Here is an 11,424-nt window from a genome sequence, read left to right as displayed (position 1 = left end):
CCACACGTGGTTAAGGATTAGGCAGCGACAATGAGGAGCTCGCGTGGCTTCCCCGCGCAAGGGGGGGGGGGGTACTGGACATGTGGGGCCACGCACTGGGGGGCTTTCCCGGCCATGCGGGCTGCACGAGCACACCAGGAAACACAATGACCGCGGAGGGGAGAGAGAGAAAGAGCGATTTGCGGCTGCATGTGACAAGCAGCAAATGCAAAGATAGAGGCAGAGGACGTGCATACGCACATGCACACATGTATGCCAACACTTAAACGAAGTATAAAATTACATACCGTCTGCCAAGTCTCTCTTTTGTCTCCCTGTACGCATGCGAGGGGACAGAGCAAGGAAATTCAGGGACAGCAATATCATACGAAGAACGTCACTAGAATAGCAGAGATGTAAAAAGAGAGAAAGAGAGGTGGCACGCCGCACCCTGATGGACTTGCACACCAAATCAGTGAAGCTGAAGAGTTTGTGAAACTACTCCAAAGGGCAAAAAAAAAAAAAAAACGAAAAAAAAAAAATACACTGCACAGTAGCGGAACAAATCAGTACGCAAACGATAACAACATGAACAACAAAGCTTAGAAGGATGCTGGGTCGTGGAAAGACATCCCCTGCACAAACAATACCAAGAAGGAAAGACGAGAAGAAGTAGGAACACACATACAAGGGTGAAGAAAAGGAGAAGAGGCCACAAATAACATAAAACCGGCACAAGAGGGGGGAGTCCTCCAACACAAGAACATGCCACCGACCTGCACTTGAAGAGAGAGCGAGGGGCAGAAGGATGAACGACAAAGTAAAAAGTAGACTGGCGACTGAAACCAGAGAGCGTTGTCCACGCACGTGGAGCCCTGCATGTAGAGTATGCTCTTCGTCGCATACTTCGACAGAATGAGATGGTGAGGAATTCTGAACTTTCAGTCAGGAATGAGTAAGAAAGGAAGGAAGAGAGAGGCCGAAAGGAGTTTAGCAGCAGAGATGGTCGTTAGAAAGAAGAAGTCCGTGGACACGCGTGCATGCTCTGTCGCACACTTCTGCTCAAAGCACGCGATCGGCGTACTGGGGAGCACTCACTTCAGACTAGCCTGAGACACTATAGTACGGTTCTCAGTGGTTGCCAACACTATGACAAAGTCGACCACCCACCCACCCACCCACCCACACACACACACACAGACGTACATACTCACTCAATTGTGTGAAAAGAAAGGCGTGATCAACGGGGTTTTGCCACCATTTCCATCGAAGAATACTCAGTCAAAGAATCCATTAATGCGATATCCTTCTCGCGATTATTTGTCCCCGTTCACACCTATCCTCTCTTCAGGAGTTCCTTTACAGCAAGCTCCGCCGCCCTGGGTTCCGGCGCGTGAAGTCTGGAGGTACTCAGTGAGCATCTGAAGTGCCTTGGCGCGGTGAGACAGCGTATTCTTCTCGTCCACCGACATCTCTGCAAAGGTCTTTGCATACGCCGGCGTTTGTGCCTCAGGCGCAAAAATCGAGTCCCAGCCAAAGCCCACACCCCCTCGAGGGCCGGCTGGCAGTGCGCCGCGGCATACGCCGCGGAACTGCTGCACCAATGGGTGACCAGTCGCCTCATCAACACCGTAGCAGAGGGAGACGATGCACACGGCACTGGCGCGGCGGTAGGCAGGTGCTGCTTCGGTTGAGTCCTCCTCGTCGGGTGGTGCAAAGCCCTTGACCATCTTCAAAAGACCCTCCACACCCAGCCGGTCAAGGAACCACTTGATGTAGGGTCCAGGTAGCCCACATAGAGCATCGAACTCCAGCGAGGTGTCGTCTACGAGCACTGGCGTGCCACCATGGCACAGCGGCTCACCGATGGGCATCCTATTTACCACTCGATACGCCTCAACGGCCTTATCCCAGCTAATCCTCTCCGCCGATGAATTTTGCGTCTCTGGCAGGTTAATATTCACTGCTTCTACCATGAGCTGCGCTTGAGTGAAGTAGCGCTGCACCTCCATCTGCTTCCCCTTGTTGCCTGAGACAAGGTATACCTTTCCCCACGTAGCCATGGTGTATGAGGATGAGTGAATGTGTAGTGGCCTCTCTCTGTAATGCTGCTCGCGCCTCAAAGTCCTGTGTTGACGTAGTTCTCAAGGGCACAAGAGCAGAGTCAAAGGGGAAGAAAAGAGTAGGACCGACTTTCGCTTTGGTGGTTAGTGTCGTCTTCGGTGGCCTCGCTGTCTAGGAGCCACAGTCATGGAGCACACCCCGTATGAATTCAAAGAGCTTCCCCGGCATCCTCGCCGTCTATCCATTCATCTTAGGCACACCCATCGAGATACACACACGCAGACACAAGACAGGAAAACAAGAAGGAATTGGCTGCTGGGAGAGCGCCTTCCCGTAATTCTTCTGTTTTGCGCCGTGTCCTGCCCCCTGTCCCGAGCAGCAAAAAAGGTAGAAAACACCCAACAACAAAAAGGTCCGCGCTGTAGATCATCCGGCAGTCCACGGTAGAAGCACTCGCTGGGTAGTAAAGAAGAGCCACATAAGTGGCAGCAGACAGATTGGATAGCTCCGGGGGGGGGGGGGGGAGGGGGCATCATTGCAGACCCCGTGGTGTCGCTACGCTCGCGTGCGTAATGGTCACTTTGGCTACAGCCTACCTCCAGGAACAACTAAGTGAGAATATACACCCGAAGCGCGGTCGACCTTGCAGCGACTCGCGCACGACGACTGAAGCGCACACCACTGCTTTGCAAGCCGAGCCCTGGGGAAAGAGACTCGCATGAAGCCTGTGTCGCCTGTAGCATATCTCTTCAAAGAGTATGACGACCCTCTGACGAAGGCAACTTGTCCACACCCAACTCTGCAGAGTGTCGCGTAGAATAGCGACGGAGTCGATTCCAAAGTGGAGATTCACGACCAGCAAGTGAAAGCCTCTCCCTTCACTTCCTTTTCGTGAGACCATCGCGAGTGAGTGTCATGGGAAACGACACCGCTGCGCCTTGGTTGGTATGAAAAAACTCCGTGCGCCGTGCCATGGGCGCTTGTGTTCTTTTGAGGAGGAACTTCTTCCTGTCTCATCCTCTAATCATCAGCGTCTGCCGAATAAATCAGAGATTCAATCAGTTTCCCTTTCCTCCTCCCCCCCCTCCCCTTGTCTGTTCCCATTTCTTCAGAGAGCCCCCCGCGCACATTTGGGATATCGTCGCCTTCCGCCAATTCTTTTTCCGTGGAGACAGACAAGGCCGGCACTCTGACTCCTGTCTTCAATACAGGGGCAATGTAAACTCACGACTACCGCCTGAGAATGGAAAAAGAGAATGGAGACGGTAAGGAAACCTCTTTTCAGGTTGGTACACCGCGATACATATCATGAGGAAAAAGGTGGCGTGAGGAAGGCAACACCCACACTTCAGAGGAGGGAAGGGTAAAAGGCAGAAAAAAGCGAGGCACAGTGAGTCACAACGTTCCTGTTCGCGCACGCGTGTGTGTGTGTGTGTGTGTGTGTGACACTCGCAGACCAAAAATGATCTGGCAACTGCGTCTCCTACCACCATAACACCCTCCTTTCTTGCCAGGACCTCATAGTTTAGAAATGCACCTTCTCATGGGCGAGTCTGTACTGTCCGAGTCACGCGTGTGCCACTGGGCACGACTGCACTGAGCTGCGCATGCGCACAGTCGTGCCTCTGCGGATGTGTGTAAGGCCGAGGTGTCCAAACCAAGAACAGACAAAAATATATATTTCAGCGTGCGTTGTTGACGTAAAAGGACGCAAACCGAGGAATGAATCCGGGCACAGCGAATACCACAGTAAAGCGACCCACAAGAAAGAGAGAGAGGGAGAGCAACGCCAGAACGCCGTGAGTTACGTGGAAAAGGAAAACAAGTGGAGAAGAGGGGGAAGTGACTGAGGCAGAGTATTTCTGTCATCCCAGCATTTCCCTTTCGCACGAAATCGGCACATCTCGGGGTCGCTCGCGAACTCCGTCGGGAGAACGGGAAGGCAGGAGCCGCCCACACCATGCATGGACAACGTAACGGAATCGTAAAAGAACCCCAGCAAGATCAGCCCCCTGCGTATCCACCACGAAGGCACCACATTGAGGGAAGCGCTCACGCACGTTTTCCTCACTATGCTGACCTCTTACCCCACTCTATGTGAGCACGCTTCCTTTGTCCCCTCACTACATCCGGCAGCCCTTCATAGTTCTCCGGCGCTTCGGTTTTCCTTTGCTCGTCACGAAGAAGCTTAAAAAAGGGCACGTTAACAAGTTAACACGTGCACACAAAGACTGGAGACACACCCACAGCACGTACAAAGGACACCACAAACAACGCCGTCGTGTACAAGCTGCACCTCACCCTTCCTCAGCGTTGCCCTCGAAACTCTCAACCGTGACCGGCCCGTGAGTCTGTACGTCTCTCCCTCTCCATAGATGTGCTCACTTTTGGACGCCTTTGCGATAATCCTCAGCATCCTTCAAGAGGTGAGTTGCAAAATATAGCCGCAAGTAGTTCTCCGCAAAGGACAGAAAATGAATAGAGAAGCGCACGGGTAATACATTTTGTTCGCTCAACGTCTCCCTCCTCTGCGACACAGCCTGAGCCCAAACTCCGCCCCGCCTCACGCCCTGTCACACGCACATCGCGTGGCGCAAAGCAGCGGTACAGCACGGCGCCGACAGCGCCATGGCTGCACAGCCCTTGCCTCGAGCGCTCCCCACCACACTCCCTCCCCCATATGCCGGTCGCCCCGTGGCATCTCGCTCGGGTCTCACACAGGCTCCCCCCTCCACCACCACCGGGCAGCGGGGGCCGGGTGCGAGACACATTCGAGTCACGCTCACACCCCTGCCCATCATATGGATGGCACCAACGCGTTCTCCGCCGCGGGTCGCTCCGACGCAGCGGCATCCACGACCTGACCCGCCGGCGCGGCTACTCGCCGCTGTCCCCCGCCACACGTGGCTCAGGATTAGGCAGCGACAATGAGGAGCTCGCGTGGCTTCCCCGCGCAAGGGGGGGGGGGGGTACTGGACATGTGGGGCCACGCACTGGGGGCTTTTCCGGTCATTAAGAGAAGGAAAAGAAGGAGACACACAAAATGTTAGGATCCGGGTGCACGCTGTGAGGAGTGGTTGCGCAATGTCTACCCCTCACGTCCCTCTAGGCTTGTGTAGTAAGACGGCGATCCACACCTCCCATCAAGATGGTGCTCTGGCAGCTGTTCCTCTCGTGGTTCATCTCATACGTGCTGCGCCGTTTCACTTTTGTTGCTGCTCTCGCTTTTCGATTGGTCAGCGTCACTGCTAGTAATCCCGTTGTGTTCGGAGGTTGCTTCGGCCGAATCCCAAGAAATGCTCGCCAGCTCAGGAAAGCGCCGCGTCAAGACATCGATGCACTCTCGGTTGAAGAACGACTGCGACGCGTAGGCCTCAAGGAGAGTCCTTGCTTCTTGTTGGGTGAAGTGATGGGCGATTGTGATGGCTTGAGTCGCAGTTGCCTTCCAAACTGGTGGACACCGTATGTCAAGTCGCGCGTAGCTGGACATGATGTGGACCAAATCTCCCGGGGAGAGAAGGTGGACGAGTGTCTGAACGCGCGGAGCAAACTCCAAGAAGAGACGGTCGTAGCGCATCTGAACGGTGGCGTACGCCTTGAGTAGTGCCACCATCTCAGGAGTGCGGAAGTCGGCACGCAGCTGAATGGCACGATCTGCAAGGCGAGAGAACAGCTTGTAGTGCCACAGGTTCACGGCAGCGTAGGCGCTCACGACATTCACCACATCGCGTGGGGTTCCATAGGTCGCGACGTGGCGGACGCGGGGGATAACTTCGATGAAGAGCCTGTCGTTCCGCACCCCTGCCTTTGCAAAGGAGGCAAGGACACTGGCGATTGTTACCGACGCCATCTCGTGGCGCATGGCTATAGTACGGTCCGCGACAAGGGTGAACAGCTCCGTGTCCTCACTGCGGCCAGCGAGCGCGTACGCCTCCACCACATGTGCCATCACCCGTGAAGGCGCTTTAGGCAGCATGCCCAGAGTACGAACATTGAGGGCTTCAAACGCGGGTGACTTCCCTTTATCGAGTCGACTAAGAGACAGCAGCACCTCCGCAACTTCGTTCATCTTCAGACGATCCGCGTGGGCAACGATGCGCTCAATCAGCACCTCCACGACAGCATCGTCCAAAGGCGTTTCCGAAGGGTGACCGCGCAGGCGCGCTAGAATGGACAGCTGCACAACCATGTCATGTAGGGTAGTGTGAGGTGCGGAATGAACGTGCGATTGACCGGCTGCTGCCTTGTACACCTGCGATAGCTGCTCATAAAAGCGACCCGTGATAGAAGGCAGCGTCACATCCATGCGTAGCAGCGCCAGCTGTGCAGTAACAATGTGCGACAGGGTCACTTCAGATTTGTTCATTCGCAGTAGGCGCTCCGCCAACGCACGGAGCACTGGGTAACTCCAGATAAGCATCTTCGCATACGCCGCAATGAGTTGCGTGATCTGCTCTGCAGTGCCCTGATCAGCGTCAGCAGCGCGCGTAATGCTCTGAACGGCGTCAATGAAAGGTCTCATCTGCCGTGTTTCCATGAGAGCAAGGGAGCGGAGTAGCCGTGCAAGATGCGCAATCGTCATGCCAGAAAAGTTGGCTGCACCAGGATTTGCGCTGCTCGTTTCAGCTGCGTCAGTCTCTGACGCTCGATTTTCTCCTGCAGCGAGGGAGTTTGCCTGACTGTCAGATGCAGTGAGGAGTGACTCGACTGTCGTGTATGTCTTTTCCCGAGAGGCATCTGCGACGGTGGTCCGCAACAGCTCCGACACTCGTGTAGCAACCGCCTCACAGAAGTCGTCGCTCCGAACCTGTGCCGCACCATAGCACTCTACGAGTCCCACCAGCTGCGATGCGGAGGCTTTGGCAGCGTATGCGCAGAGCAGCTTGCCTGAGTCCCTCAGTACCGCCATGCTCTCCAGGCCACCTGCGCGTCCGCCGTGCAGTGCCACCTCGGAGAAGAAGTACAGCACCTCGGCAACGCTCCACTTTGGCAGGGATGCCTTTACCGCCTCTGTCACCCCCTTCTTCTCCTCGCGCAGCAGAGGAGGCACGAAAAAACCGAGCAGCTCAATTGGCTGAAGTCGCTCTCCATCCTGGGCGCGCGCCTGCAGCTGCCGATACCACCTTCTCGCCAGCTCCAGTGCTTGCGCGCGGTGTGCAGCATCTCTGCTGTTTCCCAACGAAAAAACGGCCTCGCGAACCGTCGACGGCGTCCACGTGATGCTCTCCGCCCGCAGCTGTGCCGAAATCCCCTGGATAAGGACCTGCAGCATCGCCTCAGGCACCAACGATGAGAGATCCGGCAGCGATGCGGAGGTATCATCGCTCGACGCATGCGCAACATCCTCATCACGCTCTCCGTGGACGTCTGTCTTCCACGATACTACAAGCTCACTGCACATGAATACCGCCATTTGCAGTGTCGCCGCATTCTGTGATTCTGCCTTGCAGCACGCACTGACAACCCCCAAGAGTGCTGACTGGAGAGCGTGTAGCGCAGTCACGAATGCACCTGCCGCATTGGCGCCCTCATCCTTGTCGGCAGAGGAGAGTCCATCACTAGAGGGGCCACGAGTTTCAGCGCACGACAAGCACTGGGACCAAACAACTGAGAGATCGCTGATCACCCACGGGTCTGGCAAAATCGATCCGCTTGAGGTCAACTCAGGAGAGAAACTGCGCAAGTGCTCCGTGATTGCCTCGAGCCGCAGAAGAAGTGCAGTGAAAAGCTGCCCCTGTGAATCGTTCACTGTCGATTCCGCGACGCCCCAGCGGTTGTACTGCTCTCTCCACCGAGACAAGTCAGCCAGAAGGGTGATAACATCGGTGGGCGGCACCTCGGCGCACTTCTCTGGGGTGGCAAGGATGTGGCATACAGACTTCTCCAGGGATCGCCATTCGCTGGCAGCCTCTGTGCTGTAGAGGGCTTGATTCGCGCGCTTGAAGGTGAGCAATGCGCGCAGAAGTTGTACCAGGCTTCCAGGCGACACTGAAAGGAACTCGCCGGCAATGCATGCGTCGCGCAACCCTTCAGCAGCGATGATATTTTTTTGACTTGCTTGCTCCAATTGTGCGATGGTCTGTCGCGCAAGATTGCTGTTTTGGCCGTACGTGAGAGTTGGCAGCAATGCCGTTAGGATCGGAAGAGCTCGCGCTGTGGAAAACGAGAAAAGGGTGCTTGGTAGCGTGCGCTCGGTCAACGCAACAGCCAGCTCACATGCCACGGAGTGGTCGAAGTGAAGCAACAGTTCAATCGCGGCTGTTGCCTGTGGTGGTGCAAACTGGAGACCGTGTAAACCTATCCACGTAGTTGCATCTTGAACAAGGGGCATGGTGCGCGCTGCGTCCGCCATCCGCAGTGTTTGCAGCAGTAGAAGTACAGTGGCGCCGTCTATACCCTTCACTGAAGGCAACACAATCTTCCCAAGCTCATGAACAGCGCAGGCGCGAATGGAAAGATGGCCTCCATGCCGTAAAAGGCTCTGCAGACGCTTTAAATACGCTGTGATCGAAGTTGCAGAGATCAAGTCAGGCGGAGGCGACAGTCTAGCTTGAAGAGCGGTCCATGTCACTCCAGCGTCAGTTGGCGGCGTCGCGCTGCTCTCGAGATCAGCAATGGGTTTTCCAAGGGCAACCGCATTGTCAACACTGCGCACAAAGCGGCTACCTTTCGCCTTTGACGAGACGGGATTGCGGCCAGCTTTCAGATCGGGCACAGAGTCCAGTGACTCGCCCACGTGACTATCAGTTCCTGTAGGTTTTGTTGCGTAACAGCCAGTACTGCAAGCAGGAATGATGAAGGCTGTCATGCGTGGCCGCTGTTGAGTTGCCGAGCCGATGCGCGTCACCTGCGCTGCAGCATTGCGCGGGTAGCTCCGGGCGCATCGACGGGCAGCACAAAGTAACATACAGAAGACTATAACCGCACTGCGTTTAGCGCTGGAGACTCGTCGGTGATTGAGATTAGAAAAAATAGGCCTGCTTTGTGGTTGTCGCTGAGCGATGGTTCCGTAAAAGGGAGAGTTCGATGCGACTGCCGTCCAACTCACAAGCGCACAGACACCCACACACACACACACACACAAAAAGCGAAATGGAAACACACTTGGAAGTAACACCGCGGCGGCCAGTCAATATGGAGTCGGGAAGGGAGACAGCAGAGTGCAAAAGCTACGCCGATTAAAGTGTCTCGATCGAAAGGGCGGCCCAAGAAGGAAAAAAAAAAGAAGGGAGAAAGAAGAGAGAACAAGATTGATGAGACGGCAGGGGAGTCTCGTATCCGAGAAGAACGCAGAAAAGCACAAAAGGTGATGTTTGCTACTGCTACTGGAACCGTACCAAACCATTTGCGGTAGAGTAAGCCACACACCATGCGTGTGCGTGTGTGTGTGCGTGTTGTAGATGCTATAAGAGGAGTGAAGAAGTCATACACCCCCTCCTTCCTTCACCGGGATAACTTCGACAACCACGACTGCTCCGACTGCCCGTACCAGCGGCATTGTTGCTGTTGTTTTCGTGACTGCTGTGACTTCGTCATCTGTTTTTTTTTCTTTCGTCTTTCCACGCTTTGCTCTAGGACTGGTGCACGTCTTGTGCGTGCTGAGGAGCAAAGATCATCTTCCCAGTTTCCTTCGATGCTTCTGCCATCAATCCTACTACACCAAGCCATAGGAAAAGCGTGCGCTAATCTGCCGCCTTGTCCTCCCCTTCCCCGTTTAGCCGCAAGTGTCGGTAGGGAAAATCAAATGAGAGTATCTCTCCTTGTTGCGGCGCAGTGCAGGCCTTCTAGCTCGACATCTCCCTCTTCAGGTAATGCTCCTCTCACCGCGAGACCCAGTCTACAGCGAGGACAAGAACCATGCACACCCAGAGAAGCCCCACGAGTTGCCGCGTCGGATTCCAAAAGGTGCTCAGCGGTTTCGCTACCTCGCCGACCGCCTTCTTGACGTTTGCGTGAGCCGTCTCTGTGTTTCTGACGAGCAGGGAAAATTGGGCCGTTTGCTGCATCACCTGTTCATTCATCAGCGAGGTCAGCTGTGACAGTTCCCTAACAGACGCTTCGACTGCCTTGGCATCTTGTGCAGATGCCTCACGTTGGGCCTCCAGAAGCGCGCGATTCTGCTCTTGCAAACGTGCTTCTTCTTCCTTCGTGAGCTGGAACGGCTGAAGTGTCAGCGGCCGAAGCGCAAGACCACCTGCAGTGGTCAAGCCGGCCTCAGCAGCAGGGCCCGAGAAGTCGCCCCGGCTGCCATGGCGCGCTGCTGCGCCGAACGTAAGTAGTTCCGCAACTGATGCAGTGCCGGCGTGCAGGAGCTGCCGCGCGGCTGCGTGACCGCCCGTCAGTGCAACCTGCAGTGCCGAGTCTGCATGGCTCCCAGCTGCCTTGACGGTTACCGCAGCCCGCTGCATCATCCCGTCGACTACACGAAAGGTCGTGCCAAAGCCTGACTTCGATGTGGGAAACTTCGAAGAAGTGTGTTGCTGTCGGTATTTTCCGCCAACGTCATCGGAGAGTCCATCGGACTCCGCGTACACTGCTCTATCGTCACCACGCTTTCCCCACAATGCCGTCTCCTTGCGCGTCGTCTCCATACAACGATTGACCTCCGAGGCCACCTGGTCGGAGCAAAAGAGTACACCGCAGTGGCCGTAGAAAAACAGCTCCGTCTTGTAGAGGGCCAACTCCTCCTTCGCCAGAGCGACGTGCAGACGTTTTGCGGCGATGCGCTGCTCCAGAGTCGAAATAGCCTGTCGAAGATGCGCTACAACACCACTTTGAGCCGAACCATCTTGCGTATCCAGTCCTTCCGCTGCGAGACTCTCCAACGCGTCTTTGCTGTCTGCGCCAGCTGAAGATGTGCCCTTGAAGCGGCCGCGTCCACGTTGTTTCGCGGTCAGTGCGGCGACCTTGGTGAGTGTCTCAGCGAATGCCTTTAAAGACCCACTTACAGACAGCAGCTCCGCGTCTGAAAGTAAAAGACTGTTCTGCAACTGCGCAATGGAGCTCGGTGTCACGGCGTCAAGAGCGGCCAACACAGCTGAAATGTGTGCCGTGGCGTGGCTGATTGCCAGGGCAGCAGCATCGTCAAGAGCTTTAGAAGTTGTCAGCAAGGACTCAGTAGCCTGATTCTCTACCGCTGTCCGCTTTCGACTGGCAGGGTGGGTCTTCGCTGGGAGCCGGGTCGATGAGCACCGTGTCTGCTCTACCAGAGACCAGAGCTGATACGAGATGTCCATCTTACAAACAAAAAAAAGAGACGCTGGTGGAACTTTGATCTGAGACTGGTGCTCTGAGCAGAGCAAGTGAGGCTCAAAAAGAAGTGAGCATAGACGTGCGCTGATGCGAGATGTTGTCGGCTCGCCCTTCAAGAACGGGCAGCTT

The 11,424-nt window shown here is 55.5% G+C and overlaps 3 protein-coding genes across 3 annotated transcripts; all 3 read right to left on the bottom strand.

The window, feature by feature from the left end:
• Positions 1 to 1,295: 1,295 nt before the first annotated feature.
• LBRM_35_4880 (conserved hypothetical protein) lies at positions 1,296 to 2,042 on the bottom strand (the record flags this gene model as incomplete). Its single annotated transcript, XM_001569055.1, has 1 exon — positions 1,296 to 2,042. One exon carries the CDS (start codon positions 2,040 to 2,042, stop codon positions 1,296 to 1,298), a length of 747 nt encoding a protein of 248 aa, XP_001569105.1.
• A 3,185-nt stretch (positions 2,043 to 5,227) lies between these two features.
• Positions 5,228 to 8,950, bottom strand: LBRM_35_4870 (conserved hypothetical protein; the record flags this gene model as incomplete). Its single annotated transcript, XM_001569054.2, has 1 exon — positions 5,228 to 8,950. The coding sequence occupies one exon, from the start codon at positions 8,948 to 8,950 to the stop codon at positions 5,228 to 5,230; it is 3,723 nt and encodes a 1,240-aa protein (XP_001569104.2).
• A 913-nt stretch (positions 8,951 to 9,863) lies between these two features.
• LBRM_35_4860 (conserved hypothetical protein) lies at positions 9,864 to 11,279 on the bottom strand (the record flags this gene model as incomplete). The annotated part of the gene is made up of 1 exon (XM_001569053.1): positions 9,864 to 11,279. The coding sequence occupies one exon, from the start codon at positions 11,277 to 11,279 to the stop codon at positions 9,864 to 9,866; it is 1,416 nt and encodes a 471-aa protein (XP_001569103.1).
• Between the last annotated feature and the right edge of the window lie 145 nt (positions 11,280 to 11,424).

The sequence above is a fragment of the Leishmania braziliensis genome, chromosome 36, assembly GCF_000002845.2.
Source record: "Leishmania braziliensis MHOM/BR/75/M2904 complete genome, chromosome 36".
NCBI lineage: Eukaryota > Euglenozoa > Kinetoplastea > Trypanosomatida > Trypanosomatidae > Leishmania > Leishmania braziliensis.
Note: the sequence above shows the minus strand (reverse complement) of the source record. Positions and strands in the feature narration are given on the sequence as shown.